At 42.7% G+C, this 17,243-nt stretch overlaps 1 protein-coding gene across 3 annotated transcripts; it reads left to right on the top strand.

The window, feature by feature from the left end:
• Positions 1 to 4,064: 4,064 nt before the first annotated feature.
• plekha4 (pleckstrin homology domain containing A4) lies at positions 4,065 to 16,646 on the top strand. Of its 3 annotated transcripts, none has more exons than XM_030097763.1 (24): positions 4,065 to 4,343; positions 6,708 to 6,777; positions 6,896 to 6,994; positions 7,086 to 7,158; positions 7,255 to 7,355; positions 7,468 to 7,586; positions 7,686 to 7,898; positions 8,020 to 8,326; positions 8,878 to 8,937; positions 9,123 to 9,263; positions 9,914 to 9,973; positions 10,082 to 10,162; positions 11,020 to 11,172; positions 11,311 to 11,409; positions 11,549 to 11,657; positions 12,030 to 12,103; positions 12,438 to 12,542; positions 12,624 to 12,714; positions 12,956 to 13,011; positions 13,447 to 13,587; positions 13,675 to 14,076; positions 14,460 to 14,581; positions 14,682 to 14,791; positions 14,971 to 16,646. In XM_030097763.1, the coding sequence occupies exons 1-24, from the start codon at positions 4,303 to 4,305 to the stop codon at positions 16,173 to 16,175; spliced, it is 4,032 nt and encodes a 1,343-aa protein (XP_029953623.1). In that variant the 5' UTR covers positions 4,065 to 4,302; the 3' UTR covers positions 16,176 to 16,646. The 3 variants fall into 3 exon arrangements, with proteins under 3 accessions (XP_029953623.1, XP_029953625.1, XP_029953624.1); XM_030097765.1 differs by having other exon boundaries at positions 14,687 to 14,791; positions 14,971 to 15,062; XM_030097764.1 differs by lacking the exon at positions 9,123 to 9,263 and having other exon boundaries at positions 14,971 to 16,644.
• Positions 16,647 to 17,243: the final 597 nt, after the last annotated feature.

Here is a 17,243-nt window from a genome sequence, read left to right as displayed (position 1 = left end):
CAGACACAACTGCAGTAAATAGTGGAGGACATTTGTGTCCAACAGCTATGAAAAATTATATTTTAAGGATGGTAAAGAAGATATCAATAAAGTTAAATCAGTTCTGCGAGGGGTCTGTCATCGTTTTGCCAGTATAGGCATATGAGAGTTGAGATGGGATCAGTACATTCAATGTTTGATCTCCTTTCAAAAAGTTTAAAATTAACCAAATGTATTATATGTCTAAAAACAAATAAAGCATGTGGAAACAAGATCAGTATTTACAATGAAATTATATAACAATGGATCAACTTAAAATATTAACTGTGTTCAGGGAGTCAAAAGAGTCAGTGTTCTTTCTTGTTTCTGCATCATAAAATAAATGGGTTGACTTGTTCTAGAGCTATGACAGGTTAAATAAACATTTTCCTAATAAAAATAGATTAATAAATACTTAAGTGTAGAATAGCGACTGCATGCATATAAAACACAGAAGACAGAAGCACACCTGTGACCATCCCCTCTAACGGTGTAAGTTATGCAGTGATGATGCCCATGTGAGAATTTACAGTCTGTGATGGTTACAGTTAAATCTATATGACAGATACAAACATCCTCCGTGGACCAAAGGAAAACAAAACTGGAGCCCTCGATCTAATAATAATCACGCTTAGAGTGCCACTGCCCTACATGTTTGTATATGTATATCAGCGCCTATGCCCGGCATGTGAATGAGCTGTAACTCTAAGCTTGCTCCGCGGCTAAAGCGGTACCTGCTATATATGTGGCACATATAGCATGACATGTACAGTAGGCGACACAGGACAGTGGCCCCCATTTCATGCCACTGTGTGAAAAGATTTTGTAAACAATAGAATGGGATTTAAACTTTGCCTGAAGGTTTAACTGTTCAGCAGCTTGTAGATATTTCACTGAAGAATCAAAATATCCAAATGATAACCAGGCAGACGTTTTATTTGATAAGAGGCTCAAGAATCTGTTTTTTTCACAGTTCTCATGTCAGCAGGTCTTCCCAAAAAGTATTTATGGGCTCCATTTGAACTTATGTAGAGCATCTTGATGAGTAGCAGTCAGCCGCTGCTCCTAAATTACATTTACTCCATGTTCTCCCAGGATATTATTCCCATCTGGTCCGACGCCACCCTATCGACGATATGCAACTCTCATTTATCCTGACACTGTTGGTCCCAGCAGAGTTTCTGACATGCAGCCACTGGCCTACATTCAAACTCCTCACAGTCTGTCTGTAATGGTCAGGATGTTCATCTGTCACTCTTCATTATCAGATTAAACTGATAAAAACAAAATGGTGAAAATACACCACTGCCTCAGGTTGTTCTACGAGACAGGTGTTTGCAGATTTCTAATAATTCCATGGTTTCAGCAAACCTAATATCTCGAATCTGACTAAATGAAAGAATCTTTTTAGAATCAATCAATCAATCAATCAATCAAACTTTCTTTGTAAAGCACTTTTCGTATTTATCTACTGCCTGTAAGTAAATAACAACTTACCTTATTCAGAGTTGTTTGCTGCTGTTATGAGTGTAACTTTAGTGTTTTGTTGCTCCTCCATATTATGAACTTCTTTAGGCTGTTTCTTTCTTGAACAGATGTTGTGACTAATTCTGCATGACTGCTGAAAAATATACATCCTGACAGTAGAACTTCACAGATTCACTCAAACAGACAATTTGACTTACAACCAACAAACATACCTTCATCCACTGATGTTTTAAATCACGTGATCCAAGAAAAAAAATGCAAAATGTAGTTTTCATTAGGTCCATATTAGTGATTTCTAACTACCACAGCGCCACCCTCTGTCAAGGAAATGCATTACAAGTAGAGGAGGTTACTCTGACTTGTGTCAGGTTATTCAACATCCTCATCTGCTGGATGCTTTCTGTCATTACACCAAAAAAAAGAAAACGCCTGTTATGAATCAATACATTGCAAGTTATGTGTTTTCCTAAACCTAATTATTGACACAGAAGGTAGATACGTAGCCTGACCTCTTCAGCCTGATCATACAGTTCTCCTTTTAAGGGGGAAGAAAACATTTAAGGTACAGCAGCTGGATAGACAGATGAATCACGTGTTTGTCAGATTGTATGTGTGAAAGCATCATTATATGTCACATATAAATGAGCAAATATTCCAGTAAACACAATACTTACGTGAAAACACTCTTTTTCCCAAATTATTAATCAAACTTACAAATTGATTTTTTTCATACCATGATATGATATGATATGATATGATATGATATGATATGATATGATATGATATGATATGATATATTGGATCTGTTGCCATACATTTAGAGCCAGGTTATTACAGATATAATATGAACTGAATCTGTTTTTAATAAACCTATAAGGCTATACACCCAGTGAGCCTTAAAACCACAGCTCATGCTCCCTCTGAGTCCAACACAGCCTGTTCAGCGTTTTGCAGCCGGAGGTGATAAACAGCTTTGCAGCTGTCACTCACTAATTCACATTTAACCGAGTCATTTTAGACGGTCGTGAAAGAATTAGTTTTGTTGCTACAACAAACATCCCCCCTAAAGGTAGCTGAGCTCTGTTTTAGCCTGTTATTTTTTTACCCTTTGTTTCATTTTGTTATTTGAAGATAAACTGAAGCTGGAACTCATCCATCGGTGAGCACTTGTTTGCTTTACTGTGCATATTTACACAACAGTGTGCAGAAAAGCTGGAGTACAACAAAGACCTTGCTGTAATGTTTGCAACTTTATGACAGAATGGAATACAATAGAAACACTTTATTAATCCCAGAGGACCTGACAGTTTGAGTAATGAGAAGTGTCCATGTGTTACAGTGTACACTACATTTCCCATGAGCCTTAGAAACCACTGCTCTTGTTATCCTGCAGGAGGAAGCCCCTCCGGTTGTTTGGAGTGTAACAGGAGATGATGAGGGTCCATCTCGCTGGCAGCCCTCGTGGCTGATTGTGTAGTATGCTAAAAGGGAGGTGTCACAAATATCTGCTGGCAGACGGGTTTGTCCCCGTGTGAGAATCGGACATCCTGGGCATCCAAGGTCACAACCTTCCTGGTAGAAAGCAAGTGGCCTGGACATGTGAGATACTAATTTTAAGTCGGCATGAGGACTGTGACTGAGTTCATCAGGGCCACGGGTGTTTTAGGGACTCAACTTTGCGTCGAGGTTGCAGGATTTCCAAACAGCAGTGACTTAAAATGAAGCATTTATCACAACTGGCACACTCTTTTAATGTCGTTCCACCCACCCACCATGCCAGGAGGCCGCTTTCCACGTGAGACCGATTTTAGACCCGACTCTTCTCCTCCCCTCGCTGTTTTTATCACACCACTTAAAGTGCCTTTGATATCTTCCTCTTGTACGACACCAGCTCTCCCGAGGCATGTGCAGTGGCTCAAAGCCAAGAGTCAGCTCTCACTTTTCTTTGGAGTGCGCTCCTTTATGTGTAAAGTTTTTTGATATCCCTGATAACTTGAAATGCTCTCCCTCATTTCACCTCAAAGCGCCGTGCAGCCGTGTCTGTACGGCTGGATTAGCAGAGCACCATTCCGAGCACACTGGAGGCTCGGCGCTTCTTCTACTGAGAGTATTTGAACAACTCCACGAAATGCTGACGCAGACGATCCAGCTAACTCACAGACATGCATTAGCCTAATTGTGGAAACTTTTAAAATCTAGTCAGAATAATTCTGAGACAAAAGGATGTCTGATATTTTAAATGCAGCAGATTTATCATCTCGGTGGCTTTCAATTTGTTTGACATTTGAAAAGGTGTGGACAGTTTCCCAAATAAGAAAAAATTACTGAATAGAAGAATCAGACTTTAAATGATTCAAAGGGCAAAGCAGAATCCTGAAACAACAGCAGTTTTTCTTCTTTCTTTTTTTGAAAATTCCTGGGTCAGAAACCACAGTCAGCAACAGAGAGAAGCTGCGGAGGGCAGGGTGAGAGGGAGGACCACTGTGGAAGGAAAAGAAGAAGAAGAAGAAGAGGGTGGAGGAAGAAAGGAAGGGGCTCACACACAGTGCACTGTTTGAGGAGAGGAAAAGCAGACCAAGTGTTAAACGGCAGGCGTAGGTAGGTACAGCACCGGACCAACACTGTGAGGACGGGCCAAACCAGCCTGCAGTCGGAGACAGAGATTCACACGTTTTGGGGCGAGAGGAGCCGAGCGCAGCACAGGAGTGTTGTGACTGTTTGGGCAACAGGAGCCGGTGGCATCCAGGAAGAGGGCAGCCAAGCCTGAGGAGATGCTGTGAGGAAGCCTGCCAAGTGATGGAGCTCGAAGCAGCCAGCAGGCGGGCGTATTTAGTCAGGTACAACAATATGGCATCTTTATAAGGATTTCTGTCTCATGGGATTCAGGGGGTTTAAATCTGTGTTGCTTTTCACTCACTTTATCAGATTTATCAGAGTTTTATACATCTTGTCAAAACTTTGTTTCTCATTGTTAACAATACTGTGAAGAATGGAGACAGATATAATGCACTGTTTAGCTGAAGCATGACAAACCAGATATTTTTTAAGCCATGTCAACATTACCAAGCAAGTTTGGGGCTCTTCAAAGTGCTTTACTGCTTTTATCAGCATGAAATGTAGTGCATGTCGAAACTCCATGTTCTTATCAGAAGTAAAGTCAGTCCAGTGGTTGATGATCGTGATGTACGTCATTTACGAAGGTCAAATGTATTTTGATGAATTTGTGACATTAAAAAGCATGAAGATGTGGGAGACATGCAAATGTTATTGTTGACAGAGAGAGAGCGGATTATTTTCCACGCCAATGTATTCAACATGCTCTGCGTCCAGCTTCACATGATGCTCCGGAGCCCTCGGGCATCACAAAGCGCACTCTGTGCCGTGCACAGACCCACCGTTTGTCCTCCGTTCCGTCTCTCTCCAGCATGTTAAGTCCTCTCCTCTCCCTGCAAGTGACCCCCGCTGATTAAGAAGGAGATTTTCCAAATATTTCGCAACGCCCACCTAACCCCCAGTGGCTGTACGACATTGTTAGCTGCTGCTCTCATCTCACACAAAGACTTGATTGTTTTCTCTCGTTTGCTCTGTGCCTCACTGATGGAAGATTGCGGTTGAAGCTACCGCAGACTGTGGATGCCAAACCGTGGCAAACCCTGTGGGTCACCCACGAGTGCTTGTGGAGGCTTCCTGTGAGATTTTCTCATGATTTGCTATCAAGAAGTTCATCTGTATCCCTGTTTTCACAAGTTCAACTAGTGACCTCGGGTTGAAAAGGTTGTAAAATAAGATTATGTTAGGACAAAACCTTCAAAAATACTTAAAAAAAAAGAACAAAACCAAACAAAAAAATAGTTAGCTTTTGTTTTTAGGAGTGAAATGTGTGATTTGAAATCTAACATTGCACAACTTTTATATAACTCTTTCTCTGTTCACTTCTTTTCAAATACATATGTTGAAAATTACTGAGAAATCTCATATTACAGATGAAATTTATTGCAATTTTGAATCGACTTGGCTTGTTTTTCCAACCACGATCAGGAGTCGACCTTAGGTCCCTTATAAGGCCTGAAACAATGCAACACATGGGCGGCAGCTTGTAGTGCTTCAGAATGTAATTTCACAATGCCTTTCATTGAATATATGTATCAGGGCATCTTATCTGGTTCCTAACATAAAGGATAAATTAGGAAAAAACATTTTTTTGATACCATATGATTTTTTTTTTTAATTGCTAAAGCTTTGGAATTCGTACTTTTTGTTTGTTTGTTTGTTTGAGCACATTGTCAGATTGTTCCAGCTACCGAATTAGATATAAAGGCATTTTAACTAAAAATCTGAAAGTCTTTATCTGAAAATGTCTTTAAAAAAAACAAACAAACATCAGTAGTTTGCCTTAATGTGCAGTAATCAGGGAAGATTATGTAATTAAAAATGACAGCAGGTGTCAGATCACAAACATGGCACCATATGACCATGGGGCAGGTTGATTAATCCTTGAGACGCTCCTCTCACACAGTAAGACCTGCTTTCACTTCTCAACATTTGTCTTCAACATGCCCCTTCACTTTCCAGGCCGAAGGCTTCCTGCTCTGGTTTTCCTGCCCTGCGCTGCCGGTGCTGCAGTTCTGCATTTAGGGACACGTTTTCCAGTCCTGCCTCTCATACCGGCCCGTCCCCGCTGCCAGATTGGTTTTCACACAGTCCCAGGCCCCTCCCTGCTACCAGGGCGACACAGCTGTCACCTGTCAGTTTCATGGCGGGGATGCGCACCGGCCTGTTATGACTCAGAATAGCATTGTGGGAGAGTTTTGCTTTAAGGGGGAAGAGCGCAGCGCCGGAGCACGGGCAGAATGAACAGTTGACTTGGAGAAAAATCTCAGCTGTACGGGAATGTGGCATGTGTGTGTGTGTGTGTGTGTGCTGGGAAGTTTGTGGAGTGCGGGGCATGGGAGGGAGTGACTGCTTCTTCAGAGAGGGGCTCTGGTTCAGACTGTGCTGGTAAGGCCTCACGTCTCAGCCTCAACTCGGTCATTTTAAGGTGTTCTTTTCTGCTGGTGAACGTTTTTTTAGGTTTTCTGATTTGAACTTTTTGTCTTCTTTTTTGTATATGATCATGATTAATATCATTTTTCCATTTTAATCCTAACTCCTTCTTTTTTTTCCCTAATTTTTTCTGTATTAATTTGTTTATTTTCCTGCAGAATGGAGGACCAGGACAGAGTAAGCCAGGCATCCAGCGTGGCCACTATTTCCTACTTTCCTGTTATAAAGGTTTGTTCTTGAGATCCTACAGTCGTCTCTAATTGAACCAATCGGTGACTCACTGCTGTGGCGCAGTCGAAGGATAAATATGTGCATATTAATGCGTGTTTGCCTCATGTGGGTGCAGGAAAGTGACGGAAAGGTGCAAACATTTGGGAAGCGATGTCATGCCGCCAAGAGAGATCCCAACTGTCCTGTAGTAATACGAGGATGGCTCAACAAAAAGGCAATTTTGCATTAAAGAAAGAATGCTTTTATGTTAAAAAAAAAAAAAAAAAAAAAAAGGCAACTCGTTCATATTAATCTTCCCTCTGCAGGACAGCTCAGGTTTGAAGCTCTGGAAGAGAAGATGGTTTGTTCTCTCCAACTACTGCCTGTTTTATTATAAAGGTAGAATCCATAATTGGAAACCTTGCACTTTGTCCTGGTAAGTCTTTCATGTGCTCTGAATGTGAAATAATGCTTTTTTTTTTATTATTTTTTCAGACAGCAGAGAAGAATCTGTGCTGGGGAGCATCCCTTTACCCAGCTACAAAATCCTCTTCTGCACCCCGCGAGAATGCAAGAACAGAAAGTTTACCTTCAAGGTCTCTTCATTCATCATTATTACGATCATATGAAACAATGGCGTGATTTTTTTTTTTTTGGCCAATGATGTATATATGAGCAGCCATGTGTAACTAATGTCTGTGAAACTAGGTGGTGCATCAGGGGATGCGCTCTTATTTCTTCAGCGCTGACACTCAGGAGGATATGCTGGGATGGGTTCGAGCCCTCAGCCAGTCTGCTGCCATGGAGATAGACAGCTCCCTCAACAGGTTCGACTGTATTCACACATAGTTTCAACGTGCTAAATATGAGGCATAATTATAGGAGTGCTCCTCATCAGCCATATTTTTTTTGGTTTATCCTTTCAGGCGCTGCTCAAGTTATCAGGATTTCACGCAGATAGGTGGCAGCAGTGAATCGGTGGACTTCCCGAAATCCCCCTCCGATGAGGAGGGTCCCTCTCAGAAACGCAGGCATGTCAGCAGGACTCTGAGCGAACCGAGTCAGCTCGGCGGAGGGAGGATGGGGATGTCTCACTCGGAGCAGAGGGAGAGGCGGGGTGTACGTCACAGAAACAGCAGGTTGTCGAGCCATTTCTCTGTGTGAAATGCAAATCCCAGTGGTTTACTTAAAGGGAGAGAGAGCTGTCTGACGGTCGTCCAAGTTTGGCATTCTGTTCTGCTTTCTCTGCTGTTTCCGCAGCCCGTCGCACAGGACGCCCAGCCCCTCTGATTTCAGCAGGAGAGCCGGCCGTCTGAGCAAGGAGGAGGACGGTCTCCCCGATCAAAACACGCCACCAGAAAAAGAAGTCACGGGAACAGGTTCTTTGACCTCCAGGGGTCAGCTGGGGTCGCGACCCCATACGCCGGTGGGAAGGGTCGACATCCGACCACACGACGACCCACACATGGTGCCCCAAACGCTTTACTACGCACCTGCCTCGCCTCAGCTGGAGTTCAAATCTGCTCCGAGTACCCCCGGCGCAGAGCGGTGGCAAGGCGTGAGCAAGGTCAGCTCTGCACACATTGGATCAGATGTACAGCATGATGAAAACAACATTTTAAATAGATATTATTATGTTACTCCTTTTAAAGGCTTGGAAATAATGAAAAATTGTGTTTATTTAAGACACAAGCTTCTTAAATAACCTCAACATCTCGTGACAGTCAAAAACAATGGTATAGAGCAGGGATTCAAACATTTTCAGAGCCACAACAATGTGCTGTTCAACCAGTGGATCAATTTATAATTGCGCACATATTTTACAAGGATATATGGGAAGACTGGCCACCGATTTTCTTTAAAGCAACTTTCAAGCATGCGTTTTGTATTCATTGTTTCAGAATACATTTAGTTTGATGACGTTTCATACAAATGATGTTTGGATAAAATATGGTTAAATTGCCTTTCTGCTCGCAGCATTATTTCTAAAATCGGGCCTTAGAACCATAAAGCATGGGGACATGTTGCTCCTGTTTGATATTAAGTAACTAGTATCATTTAAAATGCAGTTTAGAGTCAACATGATGCTCACATTTGGCTTTTTTTCCTTATCTCCAGCCTAACCCGACATACGGGTCTGTCCACCATACATCAAGTGGCCGAAGACCTCTGGGAAAGGTAAATATATGAAAAATATTTTAAAATATTACATATAAACTATCAAAAACAACATTTTTCGAAAAACGTATTGACTAATATGTCTTCATTTATGTTCAGTCCAGCCTTTAACAGCATGAATTGTTCTTATTCTGCTCAGCAGCACTGTATCTTTTTTTTCATGTACACACTGTCTCCTCCTTCAGAGCTTCTCAACAGGGGCGGCTGCAGACTTACTGCCCCCTTTACCTCCTTCATCGAGGGCCGCACACGCAACACAACACCACCACCACCACCACCACCATCACCGCAACCATTTGTCTGTCTGTGTGCTGCCGTCAGCTATGGTAGAGCCGCCCAGGCCGAGCTGCGCCCATGTGCTGCTCTGAGAGCATCTTTTGTGGCCCAGCTTGGTCAATGTTGTTGTGTTGTTGTTTTTTTTGTCCGCCTTTAAAACACGTCATTGTCCAAGCTTTTTGTTGGAGGACACTAACAATTAATAATAAATTTATAGCCCTGGTTTATTGTCGTGTAATGTGTGTACGACTGACTTTGTTAATATTAATGTGTTGTTTGTATGTTTTGTGTCTTTGTTTTCTGACAATTTGTTTGTCCAATAAATGTGTTATACTGTGCTGCTGTACATGTGGAATTATTGTTTTTATACAGTATATTCTCATGTTTTTTTACTGATAAGTACTGCTATAACTACATATCATGCATTCAAATGAATAGTTATTGCTAACAGATAATGAATCGTGTTTGTGTACATTTTGAATGTGTTTTCTCCTCATATTTATGTTGCAGTGTCATGCTGAATCAGCCTATTATTCATTTTTAGGCACTAACATGCCTACATAACCTACATATAATTCCCTATTTACCGGTTGAAAATATAGATCCATACGTATTTATTTATTTTATGCCTTGTGTCATAAGGCTATAAACAGGAAGAGGCAACATGAATAAGCAGCTAATGAACATTGATGCTTTCCAGGCTTCCAAACCTGATCCGAGAGACGTTCCACCACTCAGGCCTCTTGAAAGCGATGCAGATGTGAGTATTTATATTCTTAAGGACAGCAGTCGTTACAATGCAGCGCAGCACTTCCATCAGTTGCATCTTTCAGTTGGAGTACAAGCGAGTTTGATTTTCCCTCTTCAGGCCGTGTTGACGAGGCTGTGTGGGTGCGACAAGCTGCTTCAGTCTCTGTCTGTAGAACTGGCTCAGCTACAAATGGACAAGGTGAGTAATTAATGCAAGTCTGAACATTTCAGGCCATTTTGATAGAAGATGGTCAGTATGCTATTTGAAAAGGTAATCTCCAGCCTTTCCTCAAGATAAATGCTGGAAATTTGTTAGGTGTAAGATCTATTGTTTAAACAATGCTTCTTGGCAATAAATTTGATTTATTTTAATTATGTAGCAGCAATAACAACACATTCATTTCAAGGCGCTTTTGCATAGAAGAATCCCACGATTCCCTGTGAGCATCAGCAGTGGTGAAAAGGCAAAAACCACCTTCAACAAGGGGCCACTCCTGCACTGAGGGCACACAGTCTTCTAGACATTTGCAGACATGTTTGGCAGGACTTCATAAGGGACAGCTGCATGCAGCATATAGCCAGCCCAGTTGATCAGCTGTTTGTGGCAAAGCGACCAAAACAACCGCTTCAGCTGACTCGCAAGAAACTACTGGTTGAGAAATGGGAGGTCATCCCACAGCAGGGTGAGACCAGGCTGGTGCCAGGCCTTTGTGCTACCGAGGCTCTGGAAGAATTCATTAAGTGATTCATTAAGTATTTTTTTTTTATTTTGTCTGTTCATCAAACTATCAAATGAAAGTCAATAAAGAATAGCTTCTTTATTTTTATGGGACCAACCCACATAATTTGCTCTGCCGCTCATCCCACTCCTATTCTGTTCAACTGAAGCGCCGTTTGAAAGGGAAACAATCAGGCTTTCAGATGGCGTAAGATTCTCAGCTGTGCTCAGCCATAGACTCTTTAACAAAACATCGTTTTCAGTCTTTTTGAGAAAATTAATTCATCATCAAAGGGTAACTCTGATGATCACAGCGATGTATATATAATCTGTTGCAGGACAGCGTCCAGTGCGCATTGGAAGTATCGAGACTTCAGCTGGAGGAGTGGAAGAGTCAGGGGCCCCGGGTCCAAGAAGACGCACTTACCCAGAAGGCTTTGCTACAAGAGGAGCTGGTCACCATCCGAGCCAGAATGTGTGACGTGTCACTGGTGTGTGAAAAAAGAGAACTAATTATATAAACAATGAAAATACACAGACATTTTGCCCCGTAGCTCTAAACTCACTCACATCCTCTTGCCAGTCGATTCTTTTGCAGTTTGGTTCTGGACTGTTGTCTTTCTCCTCAGGAGATGGAGCGGGTGTGGAGTCAGTATGAAAGGATGGAGAGTGAACTTTCTGTTATCCGGTCGCACCTTCAGCACATCTGTAACTTTGGAATGCCTCAGGTATTTATCCTCTGGAAACACAGCAGCTTTTCACCCATACAGAAACTGTTGACATAGTGCTCACCCCGTGACTTGAAATCCCACCAAAGCTCGCATGGAAGCTTGAAGACGGCACCTAAGCCAGTTTGTGTGTTATCAGGAGCAGTCCCAGGCTCAGAGGGAGCTGTGGATGATGGAGGACATCCTGTCCGGACTGAAGGTCAACAGGGATCACTTTCGCTTCCTTCTGGGGCTTCAGAGGCACCACCGTAAGAGCGATGCAAACATTAACAGCTTCTAGCTTGACACTGAAGATTATAAAATTCCTGCATGAACACATTATTCAAAGAAAGATGATGACATTACATCAAGCAAAATATTTATACAAAAACAGATACTTGTCCTCAGTCACGTTCAGATGAAAAGTGGTATTCCATCAACATTACAGACTGAGCGCATCGATTAAGCTATAAAAATCTGAACATTTGCGACGACAAACTCATTTGTACAGAAAAATGTGCTGTGAAAAAGTTATATTTTTGTGAGACAGTTTGCATTAACATATACATATGTATATGTTATCTACATACAGCCTGACAATGAACAGCGTCTGCTCGGTGCCCATTTTTGTCTCCCCTCAGCGTTCCAGTCTGCAGCCCCGCATCCCGGATCCCCTGGTTCTCCCACAGAGAGGCTGCAGAGCGGACTGCCAGTGGTACAGCCCCACTTTGATTTGTCCCTTTGTTGGTTAAAGTTTTTTTTTCTATTCATATTATTCCCTGTTGATACAGTAAACAAGAAAATTGCTTCTTTAAATCATTCTGCTGGCTGAATTTTACCATTCGAGTTGAGTGGATCTTTAAAATGTAATGTAAATAAAAACCAATTTAAGTCTTCCTTATTATCTGGATCACAATATTAGACTTAACCACTGATACATAATCAGGTTGATTCATTAAAATGTATTGTGTGTCACCAAAAGTGAATGTGTCTGTCTGTCATAAATACAGTGGGGTTCCAGAGTTGTTTTTTTACCCTGATCTCTTCAGGACCTGGATCAAGAACCGCCGGCTCGTCCACCGTTACCTCAGGAGCTACAGGAAATCCACCAGACCAGAGACCAGAGTCACAGCTGGATCGAGTCACCATATGAAGTGAGGATATTTTAGAATCACGAGGGACGAGCGTAACCAGGTTTGGCAGTGTGTTCATGTTTATCTCTGTGTGTGTTTCAGGGGATCTACAGTCACGCAGTTGATCCGGTGCACAGGCGAGGAAGCAGCCAGCCTGACCTCCTTAATGTGAAAGCACAAAGAGACGCATCTGGTTGGCACAAACACGAATGCAGGAGTCAAATTATTACCATATCAAGTATTCATTTATTCATTAAACAGATGTATGTTTAATACACTTAATGTGGGTTTCGTACAAAGAATAATTCGCGCTGCTTCTCTTATTGTTTATACTTTACGTATTTTCTTTCTTTCTCCCCATTCTGTTTCTCCTCCACCCTTTCTGTCCTGTCCCTTGCATCTACTTCATCCCTCTCTCATTGTTTCATCTCCAGAGTCTCAGTCTGGTTCAAAGTGGATCCCACCAGACGCAGCCAACCAATCAACCAAGGTTTGATTCCTCATATTGTCCTGTGTGCTGGAATGCATCGTGATCCAAAATCTTCCAAATATAGAAGCAGTCAAAGCTGATTTCTCCTCACTGCAATCACAGCCAAATTCCAATTCTTTGATTCTCTCATCTCCCTTGCAATTAGGGCATGTTGCAGTGCCTCTTCTGTGCAAGAGGGGGAGGCAGAGGCTCATGCCTCAGCTCAGTCTTCAGCTGCCCAACCCCCCTTCCTAACAGGCACATATATTCATACATATATAAAGGAAAAACACACACCCGGCCTCACATTTTCTCATGCATATGTACACTTCCGCACAGATGAAGACACAAAGCGATAATCATTTATTAAAAGACAGTCATGGATTCCAGCATTGCACTTGCACGTCTGTGAGGTGCAGAATGAGTCACACTCTGAAAAGCCCGTATCCTCCGTAGAAGATGAAGATGAAGATGAGTGAAGAGGAACAGATTGAGAGGATGAAGAGAAATCAGGAGAGGTTGACCAATCGGAAGAAGCCTCCCCTACCTGCTCCATCTGTCCAAACCCAGATTCAAAGTTCAGAGACAAGAGAGGAGGTCTGATATGTGATTAACAGCAACATTTCATTGAAGTACAGATTCTGCTGTACTTTGATGCTCTAATCTATTTTGGTGTTTCTTCAGGCCCCTTTTCCCTTGAGGGTGACACGTGTCGTTACAGCTGTGCTGCCGTCCTCACTCGTGGCCAGACGGGTCTCTGTTGAGGATCCCCCAGCTGAGCTAGACACTCCACTGCCCGAGCAGATCCCGCCAGAAATGCAGCAGAGAAAGGCCGAACAGAGAAACAAACTGTTGAACAAACCGCCCAGACGGCTGCTGTTAGACAGTCCAGATCAGAGCCTCCCTGCAGCAGAGGTGCACCAGGATCAGCCCATGAAAAAGTCAATCAGACAGCAAGGAGCAGCCAGGGCCTCCAAGAGGGAGCCCAGATCAGAAGCATGCAGAGCTGCAGGCACAGACACATCAGGAGGTCCGATCCCAGACCAAGAAGCCGCAGCAACAGAAATTGAAAATAGAAACGTCAAGGTAAGAAATACTGAATTAACTAAAAAAAAATAAAAAATAAAAATACACCTTTGCCCCATGTTGCAAGTATGTAAACAATGTAAACCATTTTCATCACTGGGTCACTCTAATACCCCCAACAGATTATTTTCTGTAATTCCATTCTGAAAGACATATGTTTGCAACAAAATTAATTAATTCCAAGCAAACATGTTTCCTTCCAGAAGAAGGATATGGCTGCACTGGAGCTGTTAATGAAGGTGCAAATTGCACAGAACCTTAAAATAAACATGAATGTTGGCAACACTGTCATTTGCCTTAAATTTCATTGATACAGTCACTGCATTACATTAGACAGGTTATTTGTGACCTTTATATGCATTTTCATTAAACTGCTTGAACAGGCAGCGGAACAGTCTTCTCCCTTTTTGACCCCTGATGTGGACCCTGACCTTTGTCTGACCCCTGAGCAGCGAGAGGCCAAGCTCCGAAGAGTGGAACGGATACGAGAGCGAGTCATTCAGAGGTGGGATTTTATACCTTTTTTTTTTTTCCTGTCGGATCGCCTGCGTACGTACTTTATGCCGATGAAGGTGTCCACAAATTGGTTGTTGTGTGTCTATTAGCGCAGCCAGAGAGAGTGCCACAACACACGATCGACTCCCAATCAGGGGACAAAAAAAGGAAATCTCCCGGGTGACCCCTGACACAGCGAGAAAACACCGAATGCAAACAGGTATTTACTCCATTTTTTTAGCACAAAATAAATGTGATCCAACTCCAGCTGCTTAGATATGGTGAAGGTTTAAAACAGGTTTAATTATTTTCTTCCCCTCAACACACTCTCTCAGTTGTGTTTATAGTTTTGATTATTTACTTGCTGACAAACTCTGTTGCCCTGTGTGCTGTTCTCAGGCCAGGAGGCATCCGACGCTAATGGCAGCTGTGGGGAAAATTTCACAAGTTCTGCAGCGCTTCAGATTTTGAGTCCAGCGTCTCAAGATGAAGATGAAAAGCAACAGCATGTCAGGAAATCAAAAAGTCCGGCCAGGTCTGGGTACAGAGCACAGCCCGGTGGGAAACAAGGGGTTGCCAAAACTAAAATGAGACGTCCGGCTTCACCATACCACATCTCCTCCATGACGGTCTATCAGAAAGATGGAGGCAAAGGGTTCGTAGGTCATGAGGATAATGAGCAGGCAAGGTTGGAAGAACATGCGGCTGAAGACGAGGAAAGCAATCCCGCGTGCTCCGATCTAAGAGCCAAGTGGTTCCTCTCCACCAACCAGTGGCAGGGGTTCATACCGCTGCAGATCCCTGACATAGAAACACTGTGCAGTGAGGAGACGGGAGACGCAGATGGCCAGCCGGCTTCCTCTGACGACATGGCCGACGCGAACGAAATGTCGTCAGCAGTGAGCGAAAGCTTAGAGAAAATGAAAGAGAACCACTCCCTCTTCTATAAGATTGCATGTGACATCAGTATTTCAGATTCAGACATACCCAAGAACGATGGAAACTCTCATACAGTGTCGAAGCCAGAAGAGGAGGAAGAAGCGCTGGTGATCACCGAACCTCCACCAGTTGAAGCCAGCAGCAATGAAGAGGCAGAAAACCAAGAGAGGCACAATTCCAGTCAGTCTTTATCAGATGAGAAGAAAAATCATGAAACGGCAGATAGAAAAGCACAATGTCCAATCATGGAAATCCAGGAGGAAGCAGTGATTTTAGCAGAAACAGAAGCGAATAAGGCAAGTGGTCCTGAAAAGATCACTCCACCTGAATGTGAAGACAGCTTGAAGCCAGAAAGTGAGGTAAAAGTCCGAGAAACTGCTGTTGAAGCTCAAGTTTGGGATGAAAATCGTAGTCAGACGCAGGACGGAAGAACAGAAACCAGAGAGGAAAACAGTGAGACAAAAGAGTCAGCAGATGGGAGGGTAGACCAAGAGACAGCTCCAGAATTAAAATCTACTGCACTGAGTGAGGAGACCGATGAGACTGGCCTCGAACAGGGAGATAAACTCATCCCTGTGTCTGATTCTGCATATGAAGCCAGGAAAGTGATCCGGAGTGCCTCTTTCGCTAAAGCCAGAGTCACAGTGTTGAGGACGAGTTTGTAGAGACAATAACAGAAACCGCTTAAGGAGATTAAGAGAACAAACTTAAGAAGGACAAAAACAGTAAGTGTATTATTGTTAGAGAAACAAAATGTCAGAAGTGTATTATGGGAACACACAATATCATAGATGTAGTATTTTGGTGAACTTGAACATTTCCATTATTAACGATACATGTTGGACAACAATGCAAATACAGTTCAAAGTCTTAATATTTGACCAACACTGGAACTAAATATATTTTAATTCTTGAACACCAAATACCCCGGGCAAAGTTGCTGTGAAATATATTCCATGTATTTATGGTTGGCTCATTCATTCCTCTTGAGATGTGCTTCTAACACAACATTACATACGGTGACTGCGTTCATTTGGTGACATAACCCTGCTGTTCTCACTGTAACTAAATGTGTTTTGTACCTGAGATTTCCTGATTAATAAACATGTTGTATGCTACACGGAGACGCGGACTCCTGCTTTAAATGTGCAAGAATCTCCTCTATGTTGCATCCCCCCCATCAGCAGCACAGACGCAGGTTTCCCCCCTGGGTGCGTGGATGCTGCTGGTCTCCGAGGGACCTGATGCAGAGTTACATGGAGCTCCTGAAAAAAGCCTTTGTCACTTTAAATCCTGACCGTGTCTCAGTCGATGACATCATTGTCTGAGAACACATTACATCACCCCTTCCCAGGCTCTCTCTCTTAAAGACAGCACCACCTTATGTTTACTGAGCCACACACACACACACACACACACACACACATACACACACATGCAGACAACACACTCACACAGACCTACTGATCTGTTTACAAATGGGATATCAATATCAACATGCATATTAATACCAGATTACGCTTTTGTGTGGGCCTGTGGATTCTCTTCATTGTGGGAATGCTGTGTGAAGTATACCCCAGTAGCAGATGAAACCACTTCCAGAAGTGCACTAAAGCAAGACATACGTATTCCTAACGCGTTACTGTTATTATTTAATTTTATTTAGATGCACTCTGCAAAAGAATGCAAGTAGTGAAATCCTTCCTGAATGCAGCTTCACTGTGAACTTATGT

The sequence above is a fragment of the Salarias fasciatus genome, chromosome 8 (assembly GCF_902148845.1).
Source record: "Salarias fasciatus chromosome 8, fSalaFa1.1, whole genome shotgun sequence".
NCBI lineage: Eukaryota > Metazoa > Chordata > Actinopteri > Blenniiformes > Blenniidae > Salarias > Salarias fasciatus.
Note: the sequence above shows the minus strand (reverse complement) of the source record. Positions and strands in the feature narration are given on the sequence as shown.

Bases quoted from the DNA above. Each gene is read 5' to 3' on its own strand.
- plekha4 (XM_030097763.1), top strand. From the start codon at position 4,303: ATGGAGCTCGAAGCAGCCAGCAGGCGGGCGTATTTAGTCAG. The intron at 6,778-6,895 runs GTTTGTTCTTGA...ATGTGGGTGCAG, and splicing joins CCTACTTTCCTGTTATAAAG to GAAAGTGACGGAAAGGTGCA. The intron at 8,327-8,877 runs GTCAGCTCTGCA...CCTTATCTCCAG, and splicing joins GGTGGCAAGGCGTGAGCAAG to CCTAACCCGACATACGGGTC.